At 39.9% G+C, this 17,851-nt stretch overlaps 1 protein-coding gene across 2 annotated transcripts; it reads left to right on the top strand.

The window, feature by feature from the left end:
• The first annotated feature begins 715 nt into the window (after nt 1-715).
• dpys (dihydropyrimidinase) lies at nt 716-17,804 on the top strand. 2 transcript variants are annotated; one of them, XM_010885222.4, is made up of 10 exons: nt 716-884; nt 1,391-1,896; nt 4,552-4,710; nt 4,891-5,070; nt 7,698-7,887; nt 9,854-10,010; nt 11,360-11,501; nt 12,216-12,358; nt 15,596-15,803; nt 17,191-17,804. In XM_010885222.4, exons 2-10 carry the CDS (start codon nt 1,645-1,647, stop codon nt 17,248-17,250), a joined length of 1,491 nt encoding a protein of 496 aa, XP_010883524.1. In that variant the 5' UTR covers nt 716-884; nt 1,391-1,644; the 3' UTR covers nt 17,251-17,804. The 2 variants fall into 2 exon arrangements, with proteins under 2 accessions (XP_010883524.1, XP_010883523.1); XM_010885221.5 differs by lacking the exon at nt 716-884 and having other exon boundaries at nt 1,311-1,896.
• Nucleotides 17,805-17,851: the final 47 nt, after the last annotated feature.

Here is a 17,851-nt window from a genome sequence, read left to right as displayed (position 1 = left end):
CGGGGAAGACCTAGGACACGCTGGAGGGACTATGTCTCCCGGCTGGCCTGGGAACGCCTCGGTGTCCCCCCGGAAGAGCTAGAGGAAGTGTCTGGGGAGAGGGAAGTCTGGGCATCCCTGCTTAGACTGCTGCCCCCGCGACCCGGCCCCGGATAAGCGGGAGAAGATGGATGGATGGATGGAATAAATGAATGTAACAAATGTATTTAATATATAAAGAGAGTAAGGCAAGAGAGAGCTTTCCCAAACCCCACTCTGGTTTAAATGCCCAAACTAAAGTTATGGGAGTTGGATGGCTAAATAATGAAGAATAATTTAATATGTAAAAAAACATAGTTGACATTTAGGTTATTTCAATTCCCAGCCAGACCACTGACACTCCAATAGTATTTTTTTTACCCAGAAAATATTGGTTCACAGGTGGAGGCCAGTGATCAGTAGGTCTGTGTGTAAATTGTGAAATTCCTCTGCACAATGGTGAAATGTGTATACATGAAACATAGTCAATTATTTTCTTACAAATATTACCCAACATAAAACCAGTGTGATCTTACAGTGACCAATACCTGGGGTGGCTAGGAAAATAGTAGATTTTCATGACTTCAGAGTTATTAAGGAAGCACCCCCCCCCCCCCCCCCCACCTATTTCATGAAGTCCAATTCGTACTTATGACCTTGCCTCTCAGCAGCAACATCCAGCAGACTCCGTGGAGTCGCGACATATACTAAGCCATTCAGTTTCTTATCGCATTGCTCGCTCAGCCAGCACCGACACGCTTGGAGGATACGCGTTTACCAGCCAATAACCATCCAAGCGCCCGAACTACCACAAGGAGTCGCTAGAACGCAACACTGCATGGCAATCCTTATCCGACACCCACACGGTACAGTACCGAGCCAATTTACATGACCACATGCGAGACCTCGGGGCAAAGTCGGTGTGGTGTGACCATGATTTTAATTCCTGTGTAATGTTTTAAAAATTGCCCCATAATCCCAGCTGCCAGTGATGTGACAACCAATTTTCGATACAAAAAAAAAAGAACAAGGTTGTGCAGCGCAGAAAAATTCTGTTTTCCTAATCTTGTACGACAATCCTGAAATTTGATGCATTTGTCTTCTTAATTTGAGGCAACATATTAACTTTTATAGAATGCCTAAAAACCTCGCCAGTTAGGCCAATACATTAATTTACTTAAATATATTTTTACAGGAATTCTGAACGTTTAGTGAGCCGTTACTTCACTAACCTCATGAGCTATAAGTCAACAAATCATTAATCATTTGCCAATTTCTGGATAAGGCCCACCACCAGGCAAACTAAAATTGGCGGTACACGGAGCTTCAAGGAAAATACCACTATTTCTTATTTGCTTTTTGTAACCCACAGGTTTAACTTGCCCCAATTTGGCATCGCTTATCTGGATAAGCTGAGTGAGACTGTTTTTTTAAGGAAAGGTTAGGGTTAGTGCATTTTAGGGATATGGAATGTACTCAGAGACCGCGCCCTGGAACAGGTTTGGAAATCTACCACCCCGGAATCTTGTTTTGAGAGGTGTGTCTAATTCGTTGTATATCCTATAAACATTTTCTTACTGACACATTAGACCCTATCTGCGCACAGTTCATCTAAGAGGAGAAGAAATGACAAACCCAAGCAGGATTATTATAAAAGGGGGGAAAGTTGTGAACGAGGACTGCTCGGTTATCAGCGATGTCTACATTGAAAACGGACGTATTGTAGAAGTCGGATTAAACCTAATAGTCCCGGCTGGAGTTACCGTAATTGATGCTACTGACAAACTGGTGATCCCGGGTGGTATCGATACCCATACCCACATGGAGTTTGAGTTTATGGGCACCAAGGCAGTAGATGACTTCTATATCGGGACTAAGGTAGGATTATTGTTTGGTTACTCTGTGCATGCCTTTTTCTGGGTTCATTTAAATTAACCTACTGTAGGTTCACTGTGGCAGGAGTATTGACACCTCTGAAATCTGAACAAAAATATTGAAAGGGTCCTATATCAGAAGTTAAGCAGGCCTAATATATAAATACATGTCTATCTGTATATCAAACCAAATGTAATTACGCAAATACTTCTAAAAACATAACATAATATACATGTACATTATTATAAGCATATTAGGCCTAGGCTAAAATTAACATAAACAAATTGGCCTTATAAGGTTGAGTGAAGGTATTAAGATACTTAGAGCCTGGTAAAGCATTTGTGGAATTTCCACCTGTCAGCACAGTAGCACAGTTGAAGAGTAGTTTACTATCTAGCGTCTATACGCTCCGAGAGCTATCCCATTGCCAGTTGCGGAAAAATAATTTATTTCCAGCGCATTTGTTCATAGGATGTCTGTAAAAATCGAAATTGCGATAGGCTTTGTATAATTACAGTTAAGATTTAACATTTTAACGTGCATTGCGCGCTCTAACATTATTCTAGACAATACCTTTTTTTTGGCCTAAATATCGGTGATTTGGACGCTTTTCCTTCTAGAGCTTTTTTTTAAATGTTATATTAGGCTATAAATGAAGAGTTCAGGAGCCAAATGAGCTGGGTCTTTCAGGTGAACGAAGCCATAAAATGGGATCCGGAATTTCGTATTAGTAGTCGGTTTCGAGATGTAATAGACAACCTGTGAATGTATATAAGAATTTAAACAAATATTTCTTAGCATGCATTACATTTAAAACAACTGATCAGCCCATTCTCAAAAGAAAGTGTTCAGAATATCAGAAGTTGTTTATTGTGCTTTTCAGAAGTGTCAGTCTTGTTCTGGAAACACAACCCAAACATACCAACATAATGTTCTAATATTAGTGTTGGATGCAGTTAGTCCCTGTCCATGATCTGTGCATTAACCCATATCTAAACTCTGACCCTGCTCTCTATACCCAGGTTGTCCCTACAGAAGGCTTGCAGAAGGAACCATGATCCTGGAATAAACCTTTACTCTTATCACCAACATTCCATCTAAACCTAAGCACTAGACTGCTACTCCACATCCTTTCTGTGTTCAGTGTTTTTACAGGCCTTAGCTGAACCATGATCTGGGAAGCAACACTGTATCTAAACATGTTCAGTGTTTTTACAGGCCTTAGCTGAACCATGACCTGGGAGTAAAACTTATTTCTAAACATGTTCAGTGTTTTTACAGGCCTGAACTGAACCAATGTCCTGGGAGTAAACCATATTTCTAAACATGTTCAGTGTTTTACAGGCCTGAACTGAAGCAATGTCCTGGGAGTAAACCATATTTCTAAACATGTTCAGTGTTTTTACAGGCCTGAACTGAACCAATGTCCTGGGAGTAAACCATATTTCTAAACATGTTCAGTGTTTTACAGGCCTGAACTGAACCATGGCCTGGGAGTAAACCATATTTCTAAACATGTTCAGTGTTTTTGCAGGCCTGAACTGAACCATGACCTGGGAGTAAACCATATTTCTAAACATGTTCAGTGTTTTTGCAGGCCTTAGCTCAGTGTTTCTCAAGACGGCTCCTGGGTGCCCCCTGCCCTGTGTGTTTTAGATCTCTCCCAGTCCAAACATACCTGATGTAGCTCATGAAGGACTTGATAATGAGCTGATCATTTGAATCAGGTGTGACAGAGCAGGGAAAGATCTAAAACATGCAGGAGCAGGGTTGAGGATCATGACCTGGGAGTAAACAATATATTTAAACCTTGTTCTGTGTTTTCACAGGCCTTAGTTGAACCATGATCTGGGAGTAATCAATATATTTAAACCTTGTTCTGTGTTTTCACAGGCCTTAGTTGAACCATGATCTGGGTGTAATCAATATATTTAAACCTTGTTCTGTGTTTTCACAGGCCTTAGTTGAACCATGATCTGGGAGTAATCAATATATTTAAACCTTGTTCTGTGTTTTCACAGGCCTTAGTTGAACCATGATCTGGGAGTAATCAATATATTTAGTATCCCTACTCAGGCTGCCTTAGAAAGTGCCAGAAAACAGAATGTGTAGCCCTAGGCTACTTTAATAATCACCTCCTATCTACACACTAACCTATCTATAGTACACTCTTAACATTACTCTTCACATTCACCCGTACCTACACACTAACCTATCTACAGTACACTCTTAACATTACTCTTCACATTCACACCTGTATATGCCCTTACCCTGTCTACAGTATACCTTAAACATGACCCCCTCACATCCACACATTTACACTCTTACCCTGTCTACAGTATACCTTAAACATGACCCCCTCACATCCACACATTTACACTCTTACCCTATCTACAGAATACCTTAAACATTACCCCCTCACATCCACACATTTACACTCTTACCCTGTCTACAGTATACCTTAAACATGACCCCCTCACATCCACACCTGTTTACACTCTTACCCTATCTACAGAATACCTTAAACATTACCCCCTCACATTCACCTGTTTACACTCTTACCCTATCTACAGTATACCTTAAACATGACCCCCTCACATCCACACCTGTTTACACTCTTACCCTGTCTCAGTCCTGAACCTTCATCTCCCCATTCAGGCTGCCTTGGCAGGAGGGACCACTATGATCCTAGACTTTGTGATCCCCCAGAGAGGCACCTCCCTCCTGGAGGCCTATGATAGGTGGAGGGACACAGCCGACAACAAGGTCTGCTGCGACTACTCTCTCCATGTAGCTGTGACATGGTGGAGCGACAAGGTTGTACCTCATAGGCACTGTCATGATGCTGTAATCTGTTCTAGATTGGAAATAAAATTTGTGCAACAGTTTTTGTTTTTATTTTGAATTTCTGCCATAACTATTTTAAATGACGTCATAATGTGAAGTATCTTTTGCACTACCACAGCCCTTATTTCCCTGTTGGTAAACCTGTCCTAGGTCAAGAAGGAAATGGAGATTTTGGCCAAAGAGAAAGGTGTCAACTCCTTCAAGATGTTCATGGCATACAAGGATATGTTTATGCTCAAAGACCATGAGCTGTATGCTGCATTTTCCCAATGCAAAGAGATTGGAGCTATAGCCCAGGTGCACGCAGAGAATGGAGACCTTATTGCAGAGGTCAGTATCACAAAAAAAGACTTTCCAAACCTTGGCTGTGAGAAGCAATAGTACACAGAGGAAACATTTCAAAATGAATATCATATTACAAAGTATTTCTCATTTTTCTTCAACAGTATAAAGTATAAAACTACTAATAGTTTCCAAAATGTTCCCCAAAATGTCTGACCACAACACAGTCAAAAAGGCCACCAGGGGTGCTCCCCCTAAATTGAGAGACTATTTCAGAAATCTGCCTGGAAGTAGATGAGAATGTTTCTGCGCTGTGGTGCAAGAGGATGCTCTGCCTGTTCTTGTTCAGGAACTCTTTTATCTTAGAGTGCAAACTAAAGTAAGCAAAGTTGATTTATCTGTATGAATAAAGGTACTATAAAACAAAAAGTCAGAATCCATAACAGAATATGTGGTTTGTATAGACAGTAGATGCACAGAAGAAGATCACATAAACAGCAGTATACTATTAGAATTTACTATAATATGCAACAGTATGATACGAAATATACACTGGTGAGAGAAAGTTTAACATTTGCTGTATTTCTCCATACATGTGACCCAAGTCAGAATAATAGTTAAATTCAACCTGATTGCTCTTTTCATTTCTTTACAGAAAATATTTAAACAACATTAAGTTTCTTTGTTGAAAAAGATATGTGAACTCTAATCACTTCAATCAGCTCAGTATTTTAGTAATCAAAAGTGCAGTATTTTGTTGAATATTCTTTTTATGGAACATCAGCATCTAGCATTTCAGTGTTTTGAGTTATGATTTGCCCAATAGTAGCTCCATGGTGAGTGATGTCTAGTACTTTTTGGAGTCACATTTACCGTATGAATACAATACATTTTGGAACAGTTCTACATTCAAGTGGATGCAATCATGATCAAGGATAATCATGAAAATAATATGATAATGATGAGTCAGAAGGTTATGGAGTAAAAAAGATGAGATTGCTAAATATGACCAAAATACAGACTTGTGTAAATGGTGACTGTGAGAGGTTAGCATGTTTTGTTGTAGCCTCTAACTTAATCACTTATGGCATTATCAAGATTCACTTGTGCGCCAAAACATCTTACACACAGACAATAAACTGCAAAACATCCAATGTGTTTGTAGATTTTCAAGCTTGATGTTGTCATTGCATGAACAAAATGACACCAGATACAGCACTTGACAACTTTAACAAACTTTGTTGAGATTTTTATTTTAGAAATTTACATACTTCTTCTAACAAACAAACTGAATGCTAGATCACCTTGCTCAATTAAGAAATTATAAAGTAAAAATGATTTGTATTTGTCGTGTCAGGAAGTTTACTATCTATTATTAGGACAACAAATTCTGATCAAATTTTAGGTAAACTAAATATCAAACATGCTAAAGGGTTCACAAAATGTCTCTCACCACTATCCATCAAATCATTTGAGGAAAGGAAAACAACGTGCAAACAAGATTAAAGTGACCAGTCTTCCGGGCTGGTCTAGAGATAAAACTGTTTCTGAGGTCCAGGGTATAAGACTATATATAAAACTGCTTATATATAAGATTAATAATCATTATATAACTCAGGTATATATAATAGGTTATGAATCATCTTTTTGTTGTTTGTAATTCTTTGTTTACAACAACTTTAAAGGGTCTGCAAAGTAGAAACTGTAGTAGAGTTCTACCCTTGATGGTTTTGACAGTTGGGTATGAAATACTTAGATCTCCTGTCACATGAAGGATCGAAATATCTCTCCCTTCACGTAAGTTCAGCTTTTTTCCTCATGTGGGCTGCAGTTTTCAAATATCTTAAATCTCCCCTCTACAAAGCACTTCAATTTGCAGTACCGTCTGTGCTTGACGTAGTTCACCTTGTAAACACACATACGTCCATGTTAGAAACCTAACATCTATCAATTGTTATCTGGTCCTGCTGTCTTCCAGAGTATTCGGCCATGTTGGCTCATAAGGAGCCTACACACTTATTCTATTGTATCCCCAATATGCTTACAGATTGTAAAATAATAGCGACACCACAAGACAGAACTTATTTTTATCTGCATTTACTTTAAATTTTATATTGGGTTTTCAGGAGTAAATTAACACTTACTGCACTGATAAATAGCTATTAACAATGTTCCTAGTTGGCATAAAACATTTGTATAGTACTGTTTATAATAACATATTAGCTAAGTATTTTAGGGGAGATTATATACTGTTATCTCTGAGAATGTATTTTTCTTGTTTCTTTAAATGGTTTTGTTTAATTTGGTCAGTGTCTCAAGGGACAATGTTCATTACCGTAACTGTGTTCTGTTTTGGCTGAACATACTGATCTTTGTAAAAACCTGTTTACTCAATCCAATATCAGTTACACAAAAAGTCCAAGGATCAATACCTTTGATTAGGGTTGTTATATACTAGTTTGAAGTTGTCGACTTTGTGGAGCGGTCTGTAGAGCACTAGACCTCTAGATGGCAGCAGATGCCCAATGTGCTGTGTTTAAAAATGGACCCTTTCCTTAACCCCAACCTCTATCAACCTAAATCTTTTTTTTTTCAACCGGTGTAACAATTTGCTTTATCGGTAGGTACATTTTGTAATCAGTACGTTTTTCCACTGAGCCTCTCTTCCTTGGCAGGGGGCTAAGAAAATGCTGTCCCTGGGCATCCGTGGTCCGGAGGGTCATGAGTTATGTCGACCTGAGGAGGTTGAGGCTGAGGCCACCCAGAGAGCCATCACCATCGCCCACACAGTCAACTGCCCCCTCTACGTGGTCCACGTCATGAGCAAGTCTGCTGCCAAGGTGGTGTCCAGTGCCCGCAGGAATGGTAAGAAATGACTCTGCCAGCCAGGAGGAACCATAGGAAAACAGAAAAAGTAAAGGAGATAAAATGTCAGAGACAGACAGATACACAGAAGACCGAGAAGCTGGACGTAACACGCATGGTCAGGGTTGGGTAGGTTACTTTTTAAATGTAATCCGTTACAGTTACAAGTTACCTGTCCACATTTGTAATCCGTAAAGTAACTTTTTGATTATACAAACTCAGTAACGTAATCTGATTACTTTGAATAACTTTTAGATTACTTTAATATTGCATTAAAAAACAAATAAGAATAGCATATAACCAATTGAACAAATTTGGCGGGATCAATCAATGTTAAGAGTTTTCATAGCTGTCCAAAAATGGAACTTGCATACATTACTAAATCGGCAGTAGTCTGATGTTTTGCTCTACAACCACAAACATTGTCAAAACTTTGCAAAAGCCCCAAGCACGCAAATGTAACCTAACCTGTGATTATTAGGGCCACCAGTGATGGATTTTCAAAACGCAAATGAAAGAAATAAACTATGATTATACACCTGCATTCTTACCTTTAATTCAATGCGGTCAGCAGCCAATGATAACCACAACTTTCTGAGATGCAAAGCAAAAGCAGGATCACGTGGCCTGCAGTGGATATAAAATGTTTACACACCCCTTTGGAGCTTTGGAGCGCTTTTGCAAAGAAGTGTGGGCAAATATTGCCACGTCAAGATGTGCCAAAGTAATATACTCCTACCCAAAAAGACTGAATGCTGTAATAAAAAAAAAGGTGCTTCAACAACCTATTAGTTTAGAGGTGTGCACACTTATGCAACCAGGTTATTGAAAGGTTTTTATTTTTCATTTTTCCACCTCGAAGATTTCCGTTTGGTTTTCATTTGAATTGTTCACATTATAGGTCACATTGGAGTGACCTATGAGTGGAAAAAGTTCTGACATGATTTATCTATGTCTCATTCTTTTACATCACAAGAACCTGGCATTTTCACAGGGGTGTGTAGACTTTTTATATCCACTGTACCTGTATGGACGGATTTGAGGTGGCTGATTCAAATGTAAATGATCATCCTTTGGCAAAGTGCTTCCCAACACATTTTATCCTCAAATGTCCTTATAATGTTTCATCTTGAAGGTAGCGATGTTAAAGCCAGAGGCGTCGATAGGATCACAATGCATTTGGGGCTTTACATGCGGCAAATGTCGATGTACATGCTAGCGGCCTACATGTCTACATTGTCGTAATGAACGATCGGAATTATAGATGAATACATATTTTTTTGGTTTATTTGAGATCTGGAGATAATGACGCCACAGTTACAGCTATCAAACAAATAGTTGCCTAATCTTCGAAACTCTTCCTGTCTGTGTTGTTCGGTGCGTTTGACAAATAGACCTTGAAACTTGAAAAATATATAACACCAGGTAGGCCTTTCGCTTATCATTGTTCTGAGAAAGATGCAAGTGGATTTTGAGTGGATAACTAAATCACATTTTATTTGGGTAGGCTTGTATAATCGTAGATACTCTTTGTTTGTATCTACAAAACTAGCGCTTCGTCGGTCACTAATCTGGTTATGCGCGCCCACCTTTGCGCGCATGATGATCACACCCAACAACTGATTCGCGCGATTGTTATTTTGATTTCAAATAAAGATGCTTTTAAAACATTATATACAAAAATCTTACATGCAACATGTCATAATAATTTCACGCAACTATTATTTTTCAATTGAAGTAATCCGAAGGTGATCATATGTTTTTTCAAAAGTATCTGTAATCCGATTACAATATTTTAGTATAATGGATTCGAATTACAGTGTTTTTTGTAATCCGTTACTCCCCAACTCTGTGCATGGTGTTTCATGTTGTATACCCTGGTTTAAAGTGGTGATGTATTAGTGGTGTAGGAGGTGAATAGTGGTGTAGCTGAACAATACACTAAGAGCTGCTTGTGTCCTAACAGGCCGTGTGGTGTTTGGAGAGCCCATAGCTGCGGGACTGGGTACAGATGGCACCCACTACTGGCACAAAGACTGGTCCCATGCTGCCCAGTTTGTCATGGGCCCACCGCTGAGGCCTGACCCCAGCACCCCAGGGTATCTCATGGACCTACTGGCCAAGTACGTGGAGTCTGATCACCCTCGTCTCACGGTCTGTTTTCCGCTGAGGAAAATATCTGAGGCTTCACTTATATAAGGGCTACACAACGTTGTCATAACATCAACATACCTGCAGGGGTGGACTTAGTGATTTGGAGGATTGAAGTAGATTCCAGTCAGATCCCACGCCACGTAAAACAAAAATAATATATAATTAATATCAAACAAATGTATATTTAACACTCCGGGTTTACCATAAAGTCGTTAGTATGGGTTCTCTGACCAGGAGGATGTCTACAATACTGCTAAATGGAAATTTGACCGGAGTATTGATCCTTATTTATATATCGAGTCGTTCATAGCCCAAATGTCTGAAAGCTTTGGTATATGAGACTCTATACCGCAGGTATGAAAGAAATACCTTTTTCCTTTTCTATTTGGGGAAGCCGGTGTAGTGCTGCTAAGTGCTGTTTAATGGCACTCTTGGTTGCGGCATGCATAAGAACAGCTCTTAGTTATGGTTCTATTGGCCATATATGCACCCACCCCTCATGAGTGATTAAATAACCCATCTGACTATGACTCACTTAACTAATAATCAAACCTTAAGACTGGCAAGAAAATCCCTTCATTAAAATATCTTGTTGATGAACATTATGGTCTATAGTGGTCCAGCAGGAGAATCTGCTGTCTCCAGTGCACATATACTACTGCAGGTCTTTCTCCACTGTCTCCATCCAATGAAGCATTTAATGCCTGAAGTATATATTTTATACAACTCAGTTCAACCCATGAACTAGTACATACATTACAGAGAAATATGTAAACAGAACCCACACTGTGCTCAGATCATTTGAAGCCTACCACCACAAAATAGTGAGTAAAGACCCTTAATAATCATGAGTCAGTTGTTTTTGTCAAGGAAATGTATAATATATCCCAGAACACATTAAATGGGAAAAGGAATGCTAAGCAAATAGAAAGGGAATTGAAGTGTAACAGCATATTTTTGATACACTTTAGTGAAAGTAAATTAAAGATACAGTCTGGGACTTCTGCGATAAACACATTTGTTTAAACTTTCACTTTTAGGCTGAATGTAATATGTTACAGTATTTATATGTGCATGATCTATTTTAGAATCCTTTCACTTAAGTTTGAAAGCCAGTGGTTTTGGTGAAGGTAGGCACACATTGACATCCATGATATAGTACACCATTTTCAGGGATTATCTGGCTAGACAGCGTTGCTTTTACAACCAGTGGCCAAACTGGTTGTAAAATACTGTCCATACTGGTTGTATGGACTGCATCTTTAAGATGGCTGCCATAACGTTTAGTTATGTAGGTGCTTCTGTTTCTTACTTCCAGTGATGACCTCAGTGTGACTGGGACAGACAACTGCACATTCTCTGTCTGTCAGAAGGCCCTGGGCAAAGACGACTTTACCAAGATCCCCAATGGAGTTAATGGAGTGGAGGACAGGATGTCTGTCATCTGGGAGAAGGGTGTGGTCAGTTGGGCATTTTATTCTCTTCCTCTGGGTATTTTTGTTATTGCATAGGTCAATGTCCTGGACTTAAATTGAGCTTATTTATAAAACTAGAAGCATTCTCTTGAAAGCATCCTTTGAAAGTGATTTTATTGTCCAGGACAGGCCTTAATTTGTGTCAGTGAAACAGTATGTGAAAAAACATCTGATGATTATGACATTTTCTGTATTAGAGGTAATATTTTTCTTTTTATGTGTGTCTAGGAGGTTTCTAGCTGTTTCTACCCATCCACGCTGTCATAGTGGAAGTTGCAATGGGGCCCAGCAGCAGGCTTTTCTTTCTGTCTTTCTCTCTCCAGTACTTTCGCCTTCTGTCATTTTATGTCCTTGTCTTTCCAGTATATCCTCCACCCCATAATTTTGTGTCCTTATTCCTGTACCTCCCCCTCTTATCACTTCCTGTCCTTTTCTTTCCAGTACTTCCCCCTCCCATCATTCTTTCTGTCCTTCTCTTAGGAAAGTACTTCTGCTGACCCTGGGGGCAATGTAGAGATTAATATTGTAAAACGCTGGCTAAAAATGATATGTTTTGACATTTGAAGTGTAACTTTTAAGTCGCTTAGTGCACAGTTAAGCATTGACCTTTTGTCAGGCAAATTCTGTCGGGAAATATGGAATTTGCCATTCACATCCATGATATTAAAACTCAGTATTTTGTGTAATAACATTTCGCAGCATAGTGGTAAAATGGATGAGAATCGATTTGTAGCTGTCACCAGCAGCAATGCCGCGAAAATCTTCAACTTTTACCCCCAGAAGGGAAGGATTGCTAAAGGCTCTGATGCGGATGTGGTTGTATGGGACCCAAAGGCAACCAGGTAAGACAGTTCGAGACGTTTCTCATTAGACACGTTATTAATGAGTGATGTTTAGCTGTTCTTGTTGTAATTTTGTTACTGTTCTGATGACGCTACTTTTGAAATATCTGTGTCAGCATATTATCCAACCAGTTGTGTATTACTACTACCAACATGTTAACTGTAGGTGGTGCTGATGCATTGATCTTCCCACAAAGCATGTCTTCAGGGTGAAAGCATCTGACTGAATACGCAAAATGTTTTCTGTTAGCTAGCTGTATTACATCCTGGTTATTGGAAGTGAAGAATGTGGGTCTTTCATCCCGTGGCACCAAACTAATACAATGGTACACCATAGATAGCAGAGGGCAGTCACCAAATCCTTATATATGGCCGGAGTCCACCAATAAAACATAAACATGCCCCATGTTGTCTCCTTTGTCCTGAATGCAGTGGGCGTATGAGTAATGTTTCCGTAAAATAAATAATGAGGATATGAATAATTCCAGTGAGTAATTCAAAATGCTTATGTAAGCACTGATGTTTTTGGCATGAGTGAGATGACGGTATCCGGCTGAGAGATCATGGTGTTTTTGTTTAGGTTGAGACATATCCCCATCAGTACTCTGAAACCTGAAAACATCACAATACAAAGTACCCGAATATACACATGTGTATTTGTTCAAAGAAATGTATGGTATAATGTCATTTTGACCTTGTTGTCCCTAGAGTGAAAAAACTATGGAAACGGCGACGTGACATCACTGTGATATTCAGCATGCATAGTGTGTCTGTCAGACAGGTTAGCTCCCATAATGTACCCGTTGTTCCAGCAAAGCTATGGGAATGTCTGTGGTAGTGTCTGGAATCGGTACATGAGGCCGTATCTATGGAAATGCACGTTACTCGCAGCAGTCAGCGCTACAGTGCCCCCCCCCCCCCCTCCACACACACACACTCACACACACACAAACACACACTCCTCCAGTCCCCACCCCCCACCCCCCACACACACACACACTGACACACAGTCTGTATCCTACATGTATGTAGCATATCTACTAGGCAGTGAACCACAGTACGTGCGGGTGCAAGGCGAGGAGCTAGGAAGAGCAATGAACATACTTACGTAATCCCGCAGCAACCGCTCCGCTCCCTCTCCTGGAGAATGTGGGCTAGGTCCCTCAAGGCGAACGGGAGCTGGCTGAGGGGAAAGAGGCAGGATGAACCCCAGTGGGGTTTTGCCCTTAATTCATTTCATGATGATGTGAGGCTTTTGTGTAATTGTGCTCAGCTTAGACAAACCTTGTGAATGTTACTAATGCCGTGGTGTGAGGAAGGGAAGTGGGTACGACTACGTGGCTTCATGACTACATTAGTTCTCCACCGAACGTACATGTTGGTGTACCGGACTTTGTTATTCTCTTGGCAGCCATAACCAGTTATTTTACATTTGAATGTTAATGTGATGAAAGGCTGGTGGTTGTATAGTAGTCATATTGTGTGGAATTACATGGTCAGATATTGTAGTAAGTTTATTGTACAACACTGTCGCTAGAATTGTGTTAAAGTGCTATGGTGTGGTGGAGGCGTGTTTGGTTATAGCAGGGAATTCATCTGTGAAACTGTGTGGTTAATTGGCCTTGAAGTAAATGTGGCTTGAAAACATCTGTGTCCGTGGGCCAGACTGAGTTATGCAACATGAGGAAGTTACAGTCGTTTTTTTATCCCAAAATGCATTATTCCCAATAGCACGGTTTGTGTCAATTCTGTAATGAGACAAATTGCTTTTTCATTCATTAAAATGTTTCCATTGGTATTGAACTTGAATTGGCTGCACCCAACTGAAAGACAAATTTGAATTAGATGTGTTAATTTATGGAAGGGAGTTTCACATCTGTGAGTTGTAATCAAATGGCATGTCTATTCATTGCAATAATCAGTGGACTATCTTTATGAAAAAACACTTTAAAAATGAATAGGATTTTTTTAGTCTAATGGGTTTGCATTCCGTAATTCAATTTAAATTTTTTTGTGGTGGGGTGGCCAAAGCAAATTCAAATGTATTGTTTGAATTCTGAATTAAGCCCAATTCTCCTACATGGTAAATTACTACTGAACAGAACCATGAAAGGAACAGGGTGCCAGTGGGCTCCTGGAGAGGTGGGGAAAATAACTCTCTCTTTCTTAGTTCTCTTACTCTTTCATTCCATTTCCTTCTCTTTCCCTTTGAAAAATAATGAAATTCCTGCTACACTTAAAAGGTGTCTGAAGAGGGAAATATTACCTGCCATAATACATTACCTAATAAAAAAAAACATACAATATTTGAATTGCAAGATTGCTTTATTTCTTCTTGATGCTGATGTAATTTTTTAACATTTATTTATCAGCCACTACTGTACATAAAGTTTAAATCAAAGGTTTATCTTCCATTAGACATATTGTTTTTAAATGTTAACATTAAAAATGATCTGTGCCATTTGTCAATTTAAATGTAATATGGACCTTTATATTTATTGTGCCAGCCCTACAGTAACATATGGCAGGCAGACAGTTGACTGTCTAGAGGCCTGGACAAGAACCAAGCAGCACTATTCTTCTCACTGTGCTTATGCAGCACTTCTTAAATAGCTGCAACAATAGTACTGTACAAAAATGCTGAAAATGTTTAGACATAATTTATTGACTGAAGATTATTGCAGATTATGTGCTTTGTAAGCAGTTTCTCTCCTCAAGTTACATACACTATAGTAGCCTGCTTGGTATTTAGACCAGAGAACATAATGTGCCACTAGCTTTAAGATATATAGCTTGCGTAAAAAAACGTTTGTGTACCCTATCTATGAAGAGAAAATACAGTTGTGATTCATATCCTCTTTAAATATTTGTTTTATATTTGTTTCAGTATTCCCCCCCCCCCAAATAATAACAGAAGTCATACAGACAGGAAGTTAAAAAGACTGCCTTACATGCTAAGCAAACTATCAACTCTAGCTGGAGTTACACCTCTGCGTTATAGGAACAAATAGAGAAATGTATGAATGCTTTGTCTTCAAGGCTATAATAACAATTAGGTTACAGTATAAAAATATATGTAAACAGTGTTCTTTATGAATACATTAATATATTATGAATGCATTCATATAAATAGGAGTAGTTGTAATTACATTACATATGAATAATAGATTGTAACATCAATATCCTTATAAACGAACACCTCTCCATGTGTTTGCGTCTGTACGTGCATTCATGTAGGAAAGTCTCTGCTGCGACTCACCACCAGGCGGTGGAATACAACATCTTTGAAGGCATGGAATGCCACGGCGTTCCAGTGGTGACCATCTCCAGGGGGAAGGTGGTGTATGATAAAGGTCAGCTTAAGACCAAGCGAGGTGAGGGGCGTTTCATCCCCAGGGAGCCCTACGCCGAGTTTGTCTACAAACGAGTCAACCAGAGGGAACAGGTCTGTCAAAACATTGTGCCATCTTGTGTAACCTATCTTTAATATTGAGGGATACTTGGAGTAAGTCGTATCTTTATGAAATATATGTTCACGTGAAAAGAACTGAACTAAATAGGGACATAAACCAGACGCAGGTGGGGACAAAGGTGCACGGAATGAGGGTGATTAGGATCTGATGACTGGGGTGCGTTCATGAGCCGTGGAGCGTGGGGTGTGTTCAGGAGCAGTGGAGTGTGGGGTGGGTTCAGGAGCAGTGGAGCGTGGGGTGGGTTCAGGACCCGTGGAGCGTGGGGTGGGTTCAGGAGACGTGGAGCGTGGGGTGGGTTCAGGAGCAGTGGAGTGTGGGGTGGGTTCAGGAGCAGTGGAGTGTGGGGTGGGTTCAGGAGCCGTGGAGCGTGGGGTGGGTTCAGGAGCAGTGGAGTGTGGGGTGGGTTCAGGAGACGTGGAGCGTGGGGTGGGTTCAGGAGCAGTGGAGTGTGGGGTGGGTTCAGGAGCAGTGGAGCGTGGGGTGGGTTCAGGAGACGTGGAGTGTGGGGTGGGTTCAGGAGACGTGGAGTGTGGGGTGGGTTCAGGAGCAGTGGAGCGTGGGGTGGGTTCAGGAGACGTGGAGTGTGGGGTGGGTTCAGGAGCAGTGGAGCGTGGAAGCGGGTCCAAGCCGGAGGAAGGCGTCACACCCTGAGCACTCCTCTATAACATGTTGACAGTTTGGAGGGTAGGGGTAAAAATGTCAGCTTTTTTATAATAGGCAAGAATCTTTCATCATATTTGATGAATTTGCAGGTACAATAAAATCTATCTACCGTTCAGTGACATAGTGATATTTAAGAAGTGCATGGTGACTAAAGGAATTGATTTTAAAACATCACTGTGTACACAGTGTGGAAATAAACTGGATGTCAGACCTGGAGCTGGGAGTGTTTGGGACTGGCAGGACTACAGACACATACCAGACATATCATTGCCAGGTCTCTGGGTCCTGACAAAACCAAGTCCTTTCCAGTGTTTCTTCATAGTTGTCCCATGTGGCTGGGTCATCGCTTGCCTTTAACCACAAGGCATTATGACATTTCAGATGTGTCAAAACGTGTCATAAAGTGTTCCAAAACACTCCAAACCAATTCATGTTGCATCAAAATCCTGTTCTTAATTAGATCTCTGCACTCAGTCATTTCTACCTTGTTAGATCAGACAGTGGGTCCATGTAAACAGCAACATCAGTCGAATCACTTGAATGAGCCTTTCTGTGTGACAAAAGTGAAATGATCAGAAAAAAAGAATTGGTGAACTTTTTCTTTTACACTTATTTATGAGGTGCCGACAATGTTAGTTGCACGTTAAACCCTTTTAACTGTGGTTGTAACAAGATTTTTGTCTATCTGTTCCTCAGGTGGGACAACCTAGTCCAGTGACCAGGAAGCCTTATGATGGGGAAGTCATCTCCAAATAAGCGATGGAACGAATCATAAAAAGATCTCGGAACAGTTACCTATCTCACTTTTATCTAACAATAATTAACTACCTGAATATATGTCCCAAAAGTCACAAATCCATATCCATATCTACATTCTCATTGCAGTGGCAACATCTTTTATGTATTTTTTATGTGGTAATCTGTGTGTTTCAATTATGATTTTTTCATCCATATCTGTTTGATTATTGATGCCTAGGAAAACAAAAGTGAAATCTTAGAAAATGTCAGATTTTTATTCATGATTTTAAGCGATTCATGAGTCACTGATGCTACTTCATTGTGAATATTTTCTCATATTTGCATCACTGTGGTATTAATATAAAATGTTCATACTGTTCTTGAGTAACATTTTGAAGTTTAAAAAAAGTTCCGCTCTGTTTCTCAACTTGGTGCCACACCACTGTCTGTCTTGCTCACTGATACCGCATTCTCTTTAAAGCTTATATTATTCTTTTTGTTTTGATCAGTGGCAAAAACTCCTAATTAAATCCATTTTGATTTCATTTTGTAATGCAATAAAAAGTGGAAAAGTCCAAGGGGTTACTTTTCATTGGCACTATGAAAATAGAAATGAGTA

This window comes from Esox lucius, chromosome 20 (genome assembly GCF_011004845.1).
Source record: "Esox lucius isolate fEsoLuc1 chromosome 20, fEsoLuc1.pri, whole genome shotgun sequence".
NCBI classification, from domain to species: domain Eukaryota; kingdom Metazoa; phylum Chordata; class Actinopteri; order Esociformes; family Esocidae; genus Esox; species Esox lucius.
The sequence above is the reverse complement of the archived record's forward strand: the minus strand, read 5'-3'. Positions and strand labels throughout refer to the sequence as shown.

What these genes read in the sequence shown, in the direction of transcription:
- dpys (XM_010885222.4), top strand. Translation starts at nt 1,645, where the DNA reads ATGACAAACCCAAGCAGGATTATTATAAAAGGGGGGAAAGTTGTGAAC. An exon ending in TGACATGGTGGAGCGACAAG is followed by an intron (nt 4,711 to 4,890) that starts GTTGTACCTCAT and finishes AACCTGTCCTAG; the next exon opens with GTCAAGAAGGAAATGGAGAT. An exon ending in CTCATGGACCTACTGGCCAA is followed by an intron (nt 10,011 to 11,359) that starts GTACGTGGAGTC and finishes TCTTACTTCCAG; the next exon opens with TGATGACCTCAGTGTGACTG.